General features: G+C 38.9%; 2 protein-coding genes, 1 long non-coding RNA gene and 1 pseudogene across 9 annotated transcripts in view; 2 read left to right on the top strand and 2 right to left on the bottom strand.

Annotated features, from left to right (window-relative positions):
• Positions 1-3,614: 3,614 nt before the first annotated feature.
• Positions 3,615-4,465, bottom strand: LOC137247966 (uncharacterized). Its single transcript, XR_010951964.1, has 3 exons — positions 4,410-4,465; positions 4,155-4,332; positions 3,615-4,093 (listed from the first exon to the last, which is right to left on the bottom strand). It is a non-coding gene; the product is annotated as an uncharacterized lncRNA (long non-coding RNA).
• A 509-nt stretch (positions 4,466-4,974) lies between these two features.
• On the top strand, positions 4,975-6,500 carry LOC137249908 (putative nuclease HARBI1). The gene is made up of 4 exons (XM_067781964.1): positions 4,975-5,335; positions 5,393-5,834; positions 5,904-6,048; positions 6,112-6,500. Exons 1-4 carry the CDS (start codon positions 5,214-5,216, stop codon positions 6,483-6,485), a joined length of 1,083 nt encoding a protein of 360 aa, XP_067638065.1. The 5' UTR covers positions 4,975-5,213; the 3' UTR covers positions 6,486-6,500.
• Positions 6,501-6,777: 277 nt separating this feature from the next.
• LOC137249907 (protein Loquacious-like) overlaps positions 6,778-18,866 on the bottom strand; it is a 15,052-nt pseudogene continuing 2,963 nt past the window's right edge.
• Positions 7,756-18,866, top strand: part of LOC137249906 (tRNA (guanine(26)-N(2))-dimethyltransferase-like) — a 27,368-nt gene continuing 16,257 nt past the window's right edge. For 6 of the 7 annotated variants that reach the window (XM_067781958.1, XM_067781961.1, XM_067781960.1 and 3 more), the window contains exon 1: positions 7,756-9,686. The gene's annotated coding sequence lies outside the window, so the exon portion shown is untranslated. The remainder of the gene's footprint in view (positions 9,687-18,866) is intronic. The other variant, XM_067781959.1, reaches the window with a different exon arrangement.

Here is an 18,866-nt window from a genome sequence, read left to right as displayed (position 1 = left end):
ACTTCGTTCTGGATACTGTAACAGGTTAAACTCTTACATGTCCAGAATCAACCCCGACATACAAAATGTATGCCCCGCTTGCAATATGTCCCCACATGACACCAACTATCTCTTTAATTGTAATGTCGAACCAACGCCTCTAACACCTCTTTCATTTTGGTCCACCACTGTTGAAACAGCAAGTTTCCTTGGACTCCCGTTAAAGGATATTTATGACAATTTGTGATTGGTCGCAGCCATGATGGAATAAGAGAAGGTGGCCCATTGCGCATGTGAACATTTGTTCAGCTGCAATTTTTACGGCATTTTCCTTTAGCTCTTGTTTTTTCTCTCTTTCTTTCATTCGCTGAAACAGTCAAGTGTGACGTATATGTGCAGAACGAAGCAATTTTGAACTCGTGAATGCACAGTCTTCTGTGTGTGAGTTGTGGGTCGCAGCTATTAGGTGGGGCGAAGCATTACTGCAACAACAACAACAGGGCCAAAAAAAAAGCTAGCGGCTAATCCGGAATTTTTGGCGCTAAATTAAAAAAAATGGCTAGATCTAGGGCCCTATTCGCTAACTGTGAGTTTTAAAGTGTACACAAGAAATTATGTAAACTTTGAAATTCTGATTTTGTAAAGCAAAAGTGTGAACAAAAAAACTCACTGATAAAAACTTCGTGAGTTTTCTTGGCAGCCAGTGTACGCTATTGTAAAAATTCAAAACTCATCCGGAAAGTTGGAAAATCCCAACAGTTGTACCAGTTGAAAAAGTCAAAGGGACGGAAAAACCGGGGGAAATACGGCCCATTAATACGTTGCCCAGCGATGAAAAAATTATAGAGAAAATCGTGAAGGACCAGCTTCTAGGGTACCTGAACAATCAGAAAATTATAATACATGAGCAATCGGGCTTCAGGTCTAAACACTCTTGTGAAACTGCCCTAAACTTGGTAATAACGGAATGGAAAAAAGCCACGTCAAAAAAACTAATAACAGTTTCAGTTTCCTAGACCTAAAAAGAGCATTCGAAACAATTGACAGGGTTATCCTGTTGAGAAAGCTAAAAAGAATAGGAGTACGAAATACGGATCTTAATTGGTTTAAAAGCTACCTTACTGGACGAAAACAAAAAACAGTAATCAGAAATGCACAGTCGCCCGAAATTGATGTTGAAATAGGTCTACCGTAGGGATCTGTACTTGCAGCAATTTTGTTCATTATTTACATAAACGATATTAAAAACTGTCTTAGCCATTGCAACATACGACTTTTCGCAGATGATGTATTATTGACAATAAGCTGTCCAACGGGGATAGAAGCTGTGTCCAAAATGTGGATAATGGTTGTGCCAAAATAAGTTAAAACTAAATATTGAAAAAACTAAATGGATGATCATGAGGAGAAAAATAACAGAAGGCAATATTACCCTAAAAATGGCAAATAGTACTATACAAAGAGTTGATGAAATGAAATACCTAGGAGTAATAATTGATGAGAAACTCAAGTTCGGTGGGCATCTGAAATATATAGAGGCAAAAATATCAAAAAAATTGGATTTATGTTCCGAACGTGCAAGCACGTGAGCAAATATTACAAAATAATGGTCTATAGGTCTATTGTAGAACCGCACTTCATATATTGCACTACAATTTTATTTACGTTAGCTGACTCGAGCATTACAAAACTACAGGTGAAGCATAATAAAGCTATGCGGTTCATTCTCAAAAAACGATATGAAATGCTTAATAGCCTAAATTGGCTGAGTGTAAAACAACTCACTGTTTATTACACCTTAAAATTTATACATAATATCAAACTAGGTAAGCTGCGGACATATTTGAACGACCGCGTGTTATATAATAATGAGGTCCATGCTTATCAAACGAGAAATAGAAACAATTTTCATTTTCCAGCTGTAAGATAGGAACTCGACAAAAAAAAATATATATTACGATGGAATAAGAGAATACAACGAGCTACCAAATGATACAAAACAATGTCGAAATAGCAATCAATTTAAGAAATTATTGTTCAACTGCTGCAAAACAATGCCTTTTAGACAATTTAATGATGTAAACACAAAAATCAATTGCAATAACATAAAGAGATCTCATAGATGTAATTTTAGAAATTTAAGGCCCCTATTATGAGCATCTTTCGATCTTCGACTGTGGTCGAAAGAGCTGATCGAACGAATTTTCATTCGGTATTATGACGCACGTTCGATGAAGGCAAGCATTATTGTGAATTTCGATAAATTCAAAAGTTCACAATAGCAAATTTCCTTCAGCTGTGAAATAAAATAAAATAAATAGACGAAAGCAGAACTAGTTATTAAATGCGAATATTGAAAATAAAAGTATGACTACGACGGAATTGTGGTTTTATGATTCGTCAGATGAAGAGAAAAGCTTACTGGAGCTAGCCAGAAGTAGAAGACGCGTGAGGGATACTTCAAATACTTTGAAAATGAATTCCACCACGTAAGTGTAGCTTTCTAAATAAGTTGTTAAATTGTTGAAATTATAAGTTTTGATTATAGATTTATTCAAAACTTCAGACTGTCCAAAGAAGCGTTCATGGACTTGTTGTCCAGTACAGATGAACTGCTTCAGCAATGCACAAGAGCCAAGCATATTCCTAATATTCTAAAATATGCAACAGTTCTCCGATTTTGTGCTCGGGGATCCTACCAACTGAGCATTGGAAACGAAAATGCATTCGTACTTGCCCAGCCGAATGTGTCTGTGGTTCTAACAGAGGTGTTGAATGTCTTGGAAAATTTTATTTGTGAAAGATGGATAAAATTCAATTATGAGGAGGCTGAGCTACATCAATCAAAGTTGCATTTCTATAATGTTAGCAGAATTCCAGGGATTATTGGCTGTGTTGATGGCACACATATTAAAATTGTTGCTCCCAAAAAAGAATTACAGAATTTATATTACAACAGAAAAGGATTCTACAGCATTAATGCTATGATTGTAAGTATACCATTTTGATATTAGTTTCAGGTTGTAAATACATAAGTTTACATCTTTATACAAATATTTTTTAGGTTTGTGACCATTCTATGACTATACGATACATAAATGCAAAATATCTGGGAGCAACACGATTCTTGTGTGTTCAATATGTCGGCCTTGAAATCACATTTGGAACAGCAAGAGCCCTTCACTACACACCAGAAAAAGCAATACAAATTATAAACGTGTGTGCGGCTTTGCACAATACAAATTTCTGTAGAAGAGTTATCTAATGAAGAGGACGACCATGATATCCCATTCGCCGAAATTGAATCCACAACCAACTCGGAAGCAGAAGAAATCAGAAACTAAATATTGCGAGTTTTGTAGATACTTCATTTTATTGAAATAAAAAATTCATATACATGTATATATATAAAAAAATATTTGTTAAATTCATTATGGTTCTAAAAAGCTAAAGATTTTCAGTTTTCATAATACAGTCTTAAATTTTATTATAAATTTGGTATAAAAAATATCACTTCAGTTTCATATGTTTGTTTAAAAAAAAAAAATCAGGTATTGTTCAGCACTTAAAGCATAAATTTGTGCTCTTATTTTTTCATTTGGCTTTTATACAACTCCAGATTTTCCTGTTTCAATTTCAAAAAATCACGTTTATAATAGTACTCCAAGCTATACGTTCTCTTCGCATACTTTTCTGTCTCAAGAGCACTTTTTTTGATCTCTTCCAATGTTTTCAGCATCTCTTCTTAAACATTTTTTTGATTTGCTGTCTGCTCTTGCAATAGTTTGAGCCTATCGTTTTTGCTGCACTTTTTCGATTTGCTTTTCGTGGCCTCTCCTCATCAGGTGCACCACTTTGTCCACTTACTTCCAAATTCTCATCCGATTCTAAGTTATCACTATATAATCGCTCCACAATCATATCTTCACAATCTTCATTCACATTAGTACTGTCCAGGTGGATCTACACTGGTCTGAAGACTTAAAAAACCCATTATAGACTCTTCTGAATGCGTAAAGATATTTAACCTGTTTGGTCCACCACCAGTTGCACGGTATTCCACTATGTTCTCCGACATTTTTGTTTTTGTTTTTGACTTCATGTCAGCCCACACCTGAGACGACAAAAATAAAGTTGTATTATACAGAATTGACTTCTATGGTTCTTTAGTTCACCTTAATCCACTTTTCCGTCGTTCTTACTGGTGGTCCTAAACAGTTCAGCTCCACTGTTATATCATCCCACTTTTTTGTCACCTGAACCTTTGTGCAAGTTCATTTTGCTATATGGGAATTTTTTTCCATAATTGAAATCAGTCTTTCAAGCTGTTGTTTTGTACTCACGACCTTGGACCTATATAAAATTAATTCAAATATTTTAAAATTACTACTAGGTAGTAAAAAATTAGAACATAAATACAAAAAACTTACATTTTAAACAATTCTTTTTTTGTTCGATACAGCCTCGACAACACATTTCTATTCGCTACAAAATTCGGTACACAACGAAAATTTCGACAGAGATGAGGTGTCATAATACCAACTTCTAATTCGATTTTCGATGTTCGATAGCCAACGAAGATCGAAGATCGAAAGATGCTCATAATAGGGGCCTAAGAAATTAAGTCTACAAGACTGTAAATAAATAAAAAATACGCACTGTTGCAGAATGACTTTTTTGTTTTTATGGCGTTTGATGAATATTTTATCACTGACATAAGATTTATATTCAGTGCTCATTCAGCAAAACAATGTGCACAATAATTTACAGAATCGCGTATAAATTTGAAGTCTAAAGCTGCAGACATTGATGCTTTATCGGTAACCGTATCGGTAACCTTATAACAGCTGATTCGACCCACCTTATGAGAATCAATGCAATCGATTATTGGCGCCGCTAAAGTCGTAACCATATCGTAGCCAACCAATTGGTTTTTGGTTGACCGTCGTAACGATAGCGCATTGATATGAAGAGATATAAGCCCCTATTATGAGACAAATTCGATCTTCGACTGCGGTCGAACGAGTTCATCGAACGAATTTTCATTTGGTATTATGACGCGCGTTCGATGAAGACTAGCGTGATTGTGAATTTCGATCGTTTCAATTATTCACAATAGCTTATTTCTATCAGCTGTGAAACAAAAATAATAAACAAGCAAAAGTGCAAAAAAGTAAAGAAAATATAAATAAATCTAAAAATTAACACAAAAAAAGGCCTTGACATATAAAAACATGACTTCAACGGAATTTTGGTTCGATGATTCGTCAGATGAGGAGGAAAGCATATTGGAATTAGCCAGAAGTAACAAACTATTGAGGGATGCTTCCAATCCTTTAGAAATGAATTCCGCAGCGTAAGTAGCGTTTTAAACAAGTCATTGAATGTGTAATAGTGAAAGTTTTGTTTATAGATTTATCAAAAACTTCAGGCTGTCTAAGGAAGCTTTCATGGACTTGCTGTCCAGTACAGACAATCTTCTGCAGCAATGCTCAAGAGCTAAATCTATACCAACCATTCTAAAATTGGCCACATTTCTCAGATTTTGTGCTCAGGGATCCTACCAATTGAGCATTGGGAACGAGAATACACTCGGACTGGCACAACCCACGGTGTCTGTGGTGCTATCAGAGGTGTTAAATGTATTGGAAAACTCTCTTTGTCAACGATGGATAAAGTTCAATTACGACGAAGCTGAACTGCAACAAGCTAAATTGTATTTCTTTAACATTAGCAGAATTCCAGGGATTATTGGCTGTGTTGACGGCACGCATATTAAAATTGTTGCTCCCAAAAAAGAACTACAACATTTGTACTACAACAGAAAAGGATTCTACAGCATTAATGCCATGATTGTAAGTATACCAATGTGATATTAATTTCAGGTTGTAAATGCATAAATATTTATCTTTATATGTTTTAAGGTTTGCGACCATTCCATGAGTATACGGTACATAAATGCAAAATATCCGGGAGCAACACATGATTCTATGGTGTTCAGTATGTCGGCATTGAAATCACATTTGAAACAGCAACATCAAGATGGTACTCGCAACACCTGGCTTCTTGGTATATGCTTTTTTTACATATAGATTAAATGTATTCCTATAAAACATAAATTTGCCCGTGCAGGTGATGCTGGATATGCATTAAAGCCATACTTACTGACGCCGTTCAGAAATACTGAAGATGGATCTGCACAACGTATTTACAACACACAGCATGCGAAAGGTAGAAATATCATAGAGCGAACAATTGGAGTCTTAAAAAATAGGTTTAGGTGCTTGTTGCAGGCAAGAGCCCTTCACTACACACCAGAAAAAGCAACAAAAATTATAAACGTGTGTGCAGCTTTGCACAATATTTGCATGTTTTACAAAGTAGACATTTCTGTAGAAGAACTTTCAGATGAGGAGCACGACCATGATATCACACTCGCCGAAATCGAAGCAACCGTGAACTCAGAAGCAGAAGAAATCAGAAATCAAATATTAAGAACTTTGTAGTCAATTAGTTTTATTGAAATATAAAACTATTATTCCTGTAAATATATTTTTATGTATATGCACTTATATTCTTCGTTTTCAATTCATGTGTGTATATACTTAGACTAAACAAATATTTGGAAAATTCATTGATAATACTTAAAAGCTAAGCTTAATTCTATTCTAAACTAGGTAAAAAAATATCAGTTCAGTTTCAATTTATTCGTTAACACAAAACATAATTCAGGTCATATTACAGATATAGCGCGGAGTGGAATTCTATTTTTGCATTTGAAGCTTGTACAATTCAAGCTTCTCTTTTTTTAATTTTAACATTTGTTTCTTATAATAATATTTTAACGCATATGTCCTTTCCGCATATTTTTCAGTCTCCATTGCACTTTTTTTATCTCTTTTAGAGTTTCGAGCATTTCTTTATGGAACCTTTTTTGATCACTGGTTTGCTCTTCCAATATTTTTAACCGTTCCGTTCTGCTACATCTTCTTCTGGTATTTCTCCATGGCCTTTCCTCGACAACAGCAACACTATGCTCGCTTACCTCCAAATCTTCAATAGGTTCTGTATTATCATCCAATCGCTCCTCATTCATGCTAACTTCACACTCGACGACCTAATTTGCATTTAGCCCATGCTCTTCTCCAGGTGGATCTACGCTGGTGTGAAGCTGTAGTAAGCCCATTATAGCCTCTTCTGCGTGCGTATATGCATTCAGTCTGTTTGGCCCACCACCAGTGGCGCGATATTCCACCATGTTCTCCGACATTTTCTTTTTCGTTTTCGACTTCATGTCAGCCCACACCTAAAACGACAAAAAAAAACATTTTTTTTTTATGCTGAAAGGACATCTATGGTTCCTTAGTTTACCTTCATCCACTTCTTTGTCTCTCTTACGGGTGGTCCCAGGCAGTTAAGCTCCGCTGTTATCTCTTCCACCTTTTTGTAAATTGTACTTTTGTGCAAATTCCTTTTGCTATCACGGGATTTTCTTCCATTAATGAAATCAGTCTTTCCAGCTGTTGTTTTGTACTCACCACTTTCGACCTATACAAAATTGATAAAAAATAGTATAAAGTTACTATTGGGTACCAAAAAAGTAGAAATAAAATACAAAAAAATTACATTTTAAACAATTTTCATTCAATTCGTTCGGCGTCGTGAACAAAACCTTGTTCGATTGAAGTTTCGATACACAACGAAAATTTCGACAGAGATGAAGTGTCATAATACCGATTCCAACTTCGATTTTCGATGTTCGATAGCCAGCGAAGATCGAAGATTGAAAAATGCTCATAATAGGGGCCATACTTTTGCAAGTGCTCCGAGAAAATGAGTTATTTAGACGGTTAAATTTGAGAATAAAAAAGCCAATGTCGGCAAACATATAAACAAAGCGAAAGAACGCAAAGCTAAATAAGTGAAAAATCAATTTCAAACGATTTGTGCCAATAAACCTTGAAAAATAAATATAACAAAAACTAAATTGCAGTGAAAAAGAAAACAAACGGCAAACAAAACCGCAGTGTGGTTGTGCTGTGAAAATAAATACATACATATTTAGATAAAAAGAGAAGAAGTGAATGAGATAATGACGGACAAGTGTCATAAATGCCAAAAAGGCATAATGTCGCTAAGAGGGGAAACTTTAATACGATGTAAGGCTGCGTGCGGGAGAAGTTACCACAAAAGTATACCGTGTGCAGGAGTTGATGAATATGTTCTGCAAGGCTTGGCCAATTGCCCATTTATGCGCTTTATGTGCGATGATTGTGTGCAATACATCTCTAATGTGGATTATGCGTTGAAAGAGATGATGTCGATAGCAGAGACAAACAAAGTAAATATACGTGAGCAGAAAACAGAGTTCGAAAAATTGATAAAAAACCATGATAAGGAAAAAAGGAAATAAAGAAAAGGATGAGTTAATAAAACGTTTAGAAAACTATTGCATTTTAAGTAAAGATAATTTGGAGGGGTTAACAAAACAAAAAGAAGATATAATAAAAGAAGTGCGGAAAGCTGGCAAACAAAACAATAATAATAAAATACATAAAGGAAAGGATGAGTTGATAAAAAGAGTAGAAAATTTATGTGAGTTAAATAAAAAATCCGCAGATGATATAGCAAAACAAAAAGAAGAAATAATACAAGAAGTGCGTAAAGTGGGTGACCAAGATGTAAATATGGTTAATAATAAGATGCCCTATGCTACTGTTTTAAGGGGTGTCCCACAATTGTCGTAATACCAAAATCTAAATAAACGGCAAAATTAACAAAGAAAGATTTAAATAAGATTGACGCCAAAGATATGAAGATCAATAAGGTTGTGCACAAAAATAATGGATCTGTGGTTATACAGGCAAGTGACTGTTCAGAAAAAGACAAAATCAAAAGTGTTTTAGAAAACAAGTTAGATTCTGAGGTATATAAAGTCAAAGAGTCAACAGTGGTTAATCCTAAAATTAGAGCTACCAACATGAGTGAGAAATAAAGCGATGATGAAATAGTTGCAAAAATAAAAGCGCAGAATGATTTCATTAAAAACGCAAATCTTAAATGTATAAAAGTCTATCAAGCGAAGAAAAATAATAGCTCGAGAATTTCTTATACTGCAATTATTGAAATTAATCATGAGAAATATTTAGAAGTGATGAATCATGTCAAGCTTAACATTGGATGGGACCAGTGTGGAGTATACGATGGACAAAATGTTAAGAGATGCTAAAAATGTTTAGGGTTTAACCACAATGCCAGCACATGTACAAAAAAACAAAGGTGCGGCCGATGCTATGAGGAATGTAATGAAGAAGTAACTAACCCTGTCTGTGGCAATTGTGTGGACGCTAATAGAGATCTCGGCTTTAAGCTAGACACTGGGCACAGCATATATAGTAAAGAATGTCCGGTCTACCAAAGAAAACTTGCGATAGAAAAGCAGCGGGTAGGTTACTAGCAATCAAACCAAATGATACAGAATGGAAGGCAAAATAAAAACCTAAGTGATTTATTTAAACGTAAACATTTTGGTGCACAATAAACTTGAAATTGAAAGAATGGTGGAAGAACTTGACCCAAAAATTATTCTCTGCTCTGAAACAAGTGTAACAGATGAAATCAGTGATACAGAAATAAGCTTGATATCGTTTACAACAATAAGATGTGACTCCACAGCAGACACACAGGAGGCGTAGCGATGTACATTAGTAACTCAGTAAAATTTAGAATAGTATATAATAAAGCGATTGATGGTAATATATGGTGTATCATTGTCCAGTTAAAAAACGTGGAAGTAAAGTGGCAAATAGGAGTACTATACCACTCGCCAAGTACTAGTGACTCAGATTTTGTTAACTATCTCGAAACAATAGGGGGACTCATGAAAGCATATAAACTTATAAGGTGTAAAATTATATCCATTTACACACGTGGTTATATGAACGCACCTAGTAATACTCTTGATAAACTTGATTGTTTATCAGCTGTATTATTGCCAAACAAATTTTTTTTTGATTGTTATACAAATTAAAAAATGCCAAGTGTTTAGGCCACCAGCCTAAATATTCGCTACCACCCTAATGCACATTTTTTGGCAATATTATTATTTACCGGTAACGGCCCACCCCTGCCGAGCGCTAACTTCAAAGGGGAAAAACTCGACGAAAGTTAGCTATCGGCAGGTGGTGCGGACCTTTTTCGTTTTTAAATCTTTCTTTCTATTTTGGAACGTCAACGAGCCAGCAGCTATCTCACAGGTGAGTTATCATATTACGTATCTTTTCGTAGGTTGTGCATATAATTTACGCTATAATCGCACTTTGCTATTGTGATTCTTCTTAATAATTGCGATTTTAACATTAGAATTTGCACTTGGCAATTGTCTGGCAATCAGCCACCAATATTTCTATTTTTGAATTATAATTTATCCAACAATTTGCGGTCGTCATATTACTAACATTTGCCGTGCACGAATGTGTAATTAACAATTGTAATAACATTGAATTCGAATCAGTTTGTGAAGCAATTCCCTTTTTGATAATAAATAAAGCTGAGAATTTATATTGTTTATAACGTGAATACATTTGTTATTACTCGCCCTAATTCTTTTCTTTGCTTTCTTTTTATTTGCGACGCACACGTTCGACTTCCCCGGGACCACACTGCCCCGCAAAACATTGGTCCTTACGCGCCGAGGAAATTAATATACAGACGCATACTCCAGAGAAAACAGCACTTTTTTTTAAAATTTTTGCCAATTTTCATAGTTTGGATAAAGCGAACAAAGTCGAAAGAGGTTATTTATTATATCCAACAACATAAAAACCAGCGAAAACACAAAACAAGCGAGCACACATACAGCCACAAATTATCACATACAGTCTATTGACGTCGAGATCACATCATCATACAGTCCATTATCACTCATACAGTCCACTAATATCATCGTCACGACATCACATACAATCTTATCATCATCATACTCATCAGTCAAAGTCCATCATCAAACACATACATTAGCATCACATCTTACAGTCATACACATCATATCATCATCACAATTTGTCATCACTCTACAGTCCATCACATCAACACATCGCTGCCCATCTATCAACTAAAAACCCAAGGTACGTGGTTGCTTGGTTGCACAAAACATTTTTTTAGTTGCGTGATTTACGCACGGAAAGTGCATTCCGTGTTAGACAAAAAAGGCAAAGCAAGTGAAATTGTTAGAATTCGTGGTTATAAACACACCAATCGCCTTTTGACGATCGGGTAATTCCCCCCACCAGTGGTAAGAGTTACTCGACACCGCTCAAGGCAGACAGTCAGTGAATTTTTTTTAGTTTTTTTTTCACACTCATCACTGCACTGTATTGTACCCCCTCATCGTCACATACATTGACAAACTTCCTAGTCAGGAACCATAATTTCACTTGGTTGATAGCCTTAGCTTGTCTATCACAGAATTCACTTTGGTAATCAGTTTGCGAGCTGAAATATTACCAAAAGCCAAAAAGTATCACTACGTTGGGTGGCTAGTGGCTCATCACAATTGGTCACAAACACAATTTTATACTGATCGTTTTTATATTATAGAGCTGTATGTTTTCAGCGTTTTTATAATAAATAATTAAAAATGCAGTTGTCCACATTAAGTTGGATACACACATTTATTTTCTTATTTATATTGGGAAAGATACCCTGGTTGGCTACTCGGCGATACTCATCAACGTTCACATAACACCCTTTTGTATACACATTTAATCCTCGTCAGGATTTCTGTCTGTGTTTCACATTAAATCCTCATTGGAATTTTTTATCTGTGGTTCACATTTTACACTATATCCACATTGGGATTACCATCTGCGTTTTTAATTTTTTTTAAACACGCTAAGTTTCAAAATATTTCCAACACACCTGTTAAGACACATTAAATATTTGCAGACGATTCTCTTCTCTGCATTGCATATCACTGTAGACACATTAAATCCTTTCAGGACTTCTATCCGTGCTTAATATCACTTTGCACCGACTAGAACCTCAGGATTTCTATCTGTGCTGCATATCACTACATTTATATCACTTTATACACACTAAATCCTCGTCAGGATTTCTATCTGTGTTTATTTCCATATCACTGCATACACATTAAATCCTCGTCAGGATTTCTATCTGTGCTGCATATCACTACATTTATATCATTTTATACACACTAAATCCTCGTCAGGATTTCTATTTGTGTTTATTTCCATATCACTGCATACACATTAAATCCTCGTCAGGATTTCTATCTGTGGCTTGCACAATCCTCGTGAGGACTTCTATAAGTGGTTCATATCACCGGCCACATTACATACACGGCATAATTTACATTTGATTAAATTTTTGCTTAGCACTATTCACATAAGATTGCTATCTGTGTTAACACATTCAATCAGAATTCGTGTGTTCCTAAAGCTTTTACTTATACAGCGCAATCACAGCAAAAACGAAAACACTCTTATAATTTTTTGTTGTGGTTGCATTTACACCAAAGCCACTAAGTCGTTTACCTCCGAGCTCGACACCTTCAAAGAGACAAAATATTCAAATTAATAAAATCAATGGAGACTTATATTAGATTGGCTGATTCCATAGTGGAGTTTGAACAAGAGTTCAACTCCACCCCGGCCGAATCCCGGAACAAGCACACCCTTGCACTACTGCAAGAGGAGCTAAGGGCACTATGGAAGAAGACCAAGTCCACATATGAAAGTCTTCTCAGCAATTCTGAACTGTCCAAAGACGAGCTCAGCTCATTAAGAAAGAAAAATAAAAGTTGCTTTGCATGCTACCTGCAATGCATGTCTGCTGTGGCGGCTGAAGCCGAAGCTATCACCCCACTGCCAGCGAAAGATGAAGCAAAGGAGGAAGACTCCTCGCGCCGTGGACATAAAATGCGGCTGCCGCCGTGTGACACCGATGTATTTAAAGGCGACTACCTCTCCTGGCCAGCTTTTCGAGATATGTTCACGGCGATATACATCCACAATACCGATCTGAAAGATGTCGAGAAATTATACTATTTGAAGCAAAAAACGCAAGGGGAGGCAAAAGAAATAGTGGGCAGGTGCTCATTAACAAACGAGGGTTTTGCAACCGCCTGGAAGAATCTAAGCGACAGGTACGAAAATAAACGTATCCTCGTCAACACACAATTAAAACTTTTATTTAATCTGACGGCAGTCGAGCAGGAGTGTGGAACATCAATTAAAAAATTGCAACGTGAGATCAACAATTGCATTTCTGCGCTACAATATCATAATATTGACATCACAAATTGGGACGCAATCATAACTTACTTATGCTCCACGAAACTCCCTGAATCTACATTGGCTCTTTGGGAACAGACCGTAGAACGGAAGACAGATATCCCGAAATGGGAGGATATGGACAAATTCCCGTCCAATCGCTTCCAGACATTGGAGACGGTTTCCGATCTGAGGGGTAATAAAACAACAAAAACACCCAAAAGTCAGAGTTTGAATTCTAGGGAAAATTCTACGAAACTTGGGGTTTACCAAGCAAGAGTACCAAAGTCGGCATGTAAGATGTGCAACAGTACGGAGCACAAATTACGAAATTGCCAAAAATTCCGTAGGTTGTCCACGTCAGGCAAAATCGAATTTATCAAAAACAATAGTTATTGTCTGAATTGTCTGTCGGGTGGACACACCGTGACACGATGCACTAGCCAATTCAATTGCAGCACGTGCCACGCAAGGCACAACACCTTGCTCCATCTTCCGACAGCACAACCAAAGACAACTCCTCGAAGGTGGACTCAAAACGCCACCGACAATTCACCTTCAACCTCACAGCAGGCTAGGGCAAGGATGGAGTCTGAAAAAAGACAAGATAATACTAATAACGTCTCTTCGTGTCATGCTAACACCACTAAAGGGGTGTTATTAGGAACAGCGCGGGTTCATATAAGGTACAACGGGGTGAAATTTTCCGCCAGAGCGCTGATAGACTCTGGGTCCGAATGCTCTTTCATAACTGAAAGACTAAAGAAGCGAATAAACCTTCCGTCCAAACGTTTGCATGTGCAGGTGTCAGGAATAAATAATACACCATCTGCACAGGTAAAGGAATCATGCTCAATTAACTTAGGTTCGCTTACAGACCCCTTAGTAAGCATCCATACAGTGGCCCTAGTCCTGCCTCAATTAACAGGGGACCTTCCGACTTGCCAAGTGAGCGCAACGACTCGGCAAGCATTCCCTGATCTGATTCTGGCGGATAAGAGGTTCTTCATTAATGAACAAGTCGACCTCATACTTGGAGGCGATATTTATCCCCAGATCATACTAAACGGTATACGGAAGAACGTCCTAAATACGCTTCTCGCCCAAGAAACCGTCTTCGGTTGGATTTTAACCGGTCGTGCAGATGCACCTCACCCAACCAATACACGAGTATCCTTTTTCAATGAAATTAGCCTAGACGCTTTCTGGGAACTTGAAAACGTACCTACAAAAAAGGCCCTGACCGAAGATAATGCCTATTGCGAGGCACTATATAAAAACACAACGGAAAGGAACTCAGATGGAAGATATACTGTCGCCCTTCCATTCAAACAAAGCTTCCCAAAAACCGTCTGTTTGGGCCCATCTCTCAAGAGCGTCTGCTCTCAGTTCTATCGGAACGAGACGCGCCTAGCCAAGACCCCGGCCCTACAGATGGAATACAATAGGGTACTGACAGAATATGTCACGTTAGGGCACATGACTAAGGTGCACACCGTAGTACCACCACAATCAACTGATTGCTATTTCTTACCGCATCATGCGGTGATCAAAGAAGAAAGCACAACGACTAAAGTAAGGGTCGTATTCAACGCGTCGTGCCCGACATCCAATGGCATAAGCCTGAACGATGTTCTACACACCGGCCCAGTACTTCAATCCGGCTTAACAATACTGCTCCTCCGATGGAGATTCTACAAGTACGTCCTCAATAGCGACATTGAGAAGATGTACAGGCAAATTTGGGTAAAGGAAAATCAAACCCAATACCAAAGAATAGTTTTTCGACTCAAAGCAGAGGACCCTGTCAGCGTGTTTGAGCTCAACACGGTAACCTTTGGGGTAAACTGTGCCCCCTATCTAGCGATCAGAACCCTACATCAACTTGCTGATGACGTCGAGGCGTCTCTGCCAACCGCAGCGCATATCTTGCGAAACAGTATGTACATCGATGACGTCCTTGCAGGGGGGCATAGCATCGAGGCAGCAATCGCGGCCCGCGATGAAATCACAGCTGCATTAAAGTCAGCAGGATTCCCTCTGCGAAAGTGGACATCTAACTGCAGTAGGATACTACAGGGCATACCCAAACCTCACAGGCTTAAGGAAGACTTTCTGGAATTCGAGGACGCGAGCATGGTAAAAACCCTAGGAATCCGTTGGAACGCGCATTCCGACCATTTTCATTTCACAGCGAAACCAATCGAAAACCAGGATATCTTAACAAAGAGGGCGATTCTATCTGCCATCGCCAAACTCTTCGACCCGTTAGGCTGGCTTGCTCCAGTTATCATCGTAGCTAAGATACTAATGCAGAACATCTGGCTGGAGGGGACGGATTGGGATGAACCGGTATCCGCAATTACTTTAGATCGGTGGCAAACCTTTATGCAGGAGTACCCCGCCATTAACCAGATTCGTATACCTCGGTGGGTGCACTTCACACCAACCAACGATATCGAAATTCACGGCTTCTGTGACGCGTCCGAAAAAGCCTACGCGGCTACGGTTTACGCGCGAGCTAAGATCCACGATAGGATCTACGTTAGTCTACTCATGGCAAAAACGAGGGTGGCACCAGTAAAAACAATTTCATTACCACGATTGGAGTTATGCGGTGCCGTCTTGCTGGCAGAAACTTTGGAAGCTGTGATGGAGAACCTGAACTTAGGCACATTCAACATGCACCTATGGACAGACTCGACCATCGTCCTAGCATGGATTCGAAAACCCCCGTGTTCCTGGTCAACATTTGTAGCTCACAGGGTGACAAAAATCGTGGAGAAGGTAGGAACGAAAGCATGGCATCATGTCGAGTCCGCATCAAATCCAGCGGACTTAGCCAGCAGAGGACTTCCAGCCACGGACCTAGTCGACAACTGTTTGTGGTGGCAGGGACCCTCGTGGCTGCAAGAAGGCAAAGCGAGATGGCCATCTCAAGGCGAACAGGAGTACCACACAGACATCGAAGAAAAACGAGTACAAGTGCATGTAGCAACGAACATCAACAATAGCGAGGATATTCTTGATCGGTTTTCCGATCTATCAAGAGCGTTGCGGGTAATCTCCTACATTATACGATTCTCGAATAGAACACGTCCAAAAACTAAAATGTCCTTTAAAGCAGAGTCTCACCAGATCTCGCCCGACGAAATCAAGGCTACGACTAGCCGCCTCATAAGGATATCCCAAACCAACCACTATGCCGAAGAAATAAGCTCTCTGAGAACTAGGAAACCCATCGCGACCAAAAGCGAGATTCTCTCTCTAAACCCCTTTATCGACGAAGATAATGTCCTTCGGGTGGGGGGTCGCCTCAACGCATCCAGGGACGTTCCCGTCGACGAGCGTCACCCGATAATCCTCCCTTACGCCTGCCGACTCACCCGTCTCCTGGTCCAGTTTGTCCACACCATTTCCATACATGGCGGAAACCAACTAATGCTGCGGCTTCTACGCACGCAGTATTGGATACCTCGGGTCAAAAACATGATCCGATCCATTATACACAACTGCAAGGCCTGTACGCTATTCCGCAAACTTTCCCCGACGCAACTCATGGGAACCCTCCCTGCGGAACGCACTACCTTTAGCAGGGCATTTACCAACACCGGGGTGGATTTCGCAGGACCGTTTGACATAAAGTCTTACAGCGGACGAGGATGCCGCATGTCTAAGGGTTACGTCTGCCTATTCGTCTGTTTTGCGACTAAGGCGATCCACTTAGAGGCGACTAGCGACCTCAGCACCGCCGCGTTTCTAGCAGCATTTAGTCGGTTTGTCTCCAGACGAGGATGCCCGAAAAACCTCTATTCCGACAACGGAACGAACTTTGTCGGTGCGTCAAGGGCTCTCCGCTCAGAGGTCAAGGCATTCCTCGTTGATGCGCGCAACCAAACCCTCTCTAAATATGCCCACCAAACCCTTACATGGCATTTCATACCAGCAGCTGCTCCTCATATGGGCGGACTGTGGGAAGCGGGAGTCAAGAGTTTCAAAACTCATTTCAAAAAGATCGCATTGGATCATAAATTTACTCTAGAGGAGTTTAGCACCCTCCTGTGTAGGATTGAATCCTGTCTCAACTCCCGACCCCTAAGCCCATCTTCCAATGACCCGTCCAACCTGGAGCCACTCACCCCCGGGCACTTCCTAGTCGGGGGCCACCTACTAGCGCCACCCGAGATTGACGTCAGCGAGAATCGCGCTTCACTCGTCAATCGATGGGAAAAACTTAAGGCGCTGCATCAAACCTTCTGCAAGCGGTGGAAAACGGAGTACCTCACCGAACTGCAGAAGCGCGTTAAGTGGAAGCATCCACAATCGAATCTCAAACAGGGGGACTTAGTCGAATGGAGACTAGGCCGGATAGCCAACCTCCATTATGGCCCCGATAACCGAGTTCGAGTCGTCGAACTTGATACGGCAAGAGGACAAACCACCAGACCAATCACGAAATTGGTCCTACTACCACCCTCCAGTGAGGGTGAGGGAGACTTGTAACTCCCAACCGTTATAACCAACAACCCGCCTAACCCAGCTCACGTTCACCACGAACAAGGCCAACAGAACCCTACCGCATATAAACTATCTGCCACCGCATACCCCAAAAAAAAAAAAAAATTTTTTTTTCTTATTCACGAACCACCAGAATATCCAGTGACACAAACCCTTCAAACATCATGGATGATTAAAAACGTTCAGATTCAAAGGTATTTTCGGTTCAAAAGTTAATTTATTGTCGAGACGAAAATGTAGCTTAATTGTGATTATGCTTAAATAATCACTTCTGATCCATATCTCAGACCAAATAAAATCTTCAATGAGAGGTAAAACTTTAACACGTAGAATATTCATTAATCAGTCAACCAAGATAATCAGGGCAGATTCAGAAAGCTGAATGGAAAATGACTAAAAAATCGTTGACCATCTAAAGTAAACATATTCGATTCGCATATGACTCCAAAAAGGATTGAGAACTATATTCAGTTTTCGATCATCAAAGTATTCATATGGTTCAGTGGTTATCTGCTTTGTTCAATCATATGAGAACTGTACATTTCTAAAGATCTCGGAAAGGGTGGAGGATGCCCTTGGATATCAACCAGAGAACTATGCATTTTACGGCCCCATTTTGCTTTTAGCAGACATGAGTCAGAACACTTTTGTCAGAACGTCAAAACTTAATTTTCAGCTGGGGGCGAGGCGTATCGAAAACGCAAGGAAAAATACAGAGACCAGCGTTTGTCTAATATTGTCTTCATTCGAAAAAGATAAACGCGGAAAACGATTTGATTAATGTCACATTATGATCCTGAACATAATTTGCTTTGTCAGGTGTTTGGAAGTAAGCATGTCATATTAGCAGCACCGGCAGATACATCAAACCTTTACGCACATGAGACGGAAATGCTTTGTAATACCTCACTTAAAAAAAAAAAAACCAAAGGGTAGTTCCAACTTACCGTGCACATTTTTGGTTGTAAGGAAGCTTGCACGCCTATGTCTATGTTGTGGCAACGGCACTGAGTCCAGCTTCAATATATATGTTATACCCTTTCAATGTTTCCATAGGTGTCGCTACAGTGCGATTAC

Source organism: Eurosta solidaginis, chromosome 4 (assembly GCF_040869045.1).
Source record: "Eurosta solidaginis isolate ZX-2024a chromosome 4, ASM4086904v1, whole genome shotgun sequence".
Taxonomy (NCBI): Eukaryota; Metazoa; Arthropoda; class Insecta; order Diptera; family Tephritidae; genus Eurosta; species Eurosta solidaginis.
The sequence above is the reverse complement of the archived record's forward strand: the minus strand, read 5'-3'. Positions and strand labels throughout refer to the sequence as shown.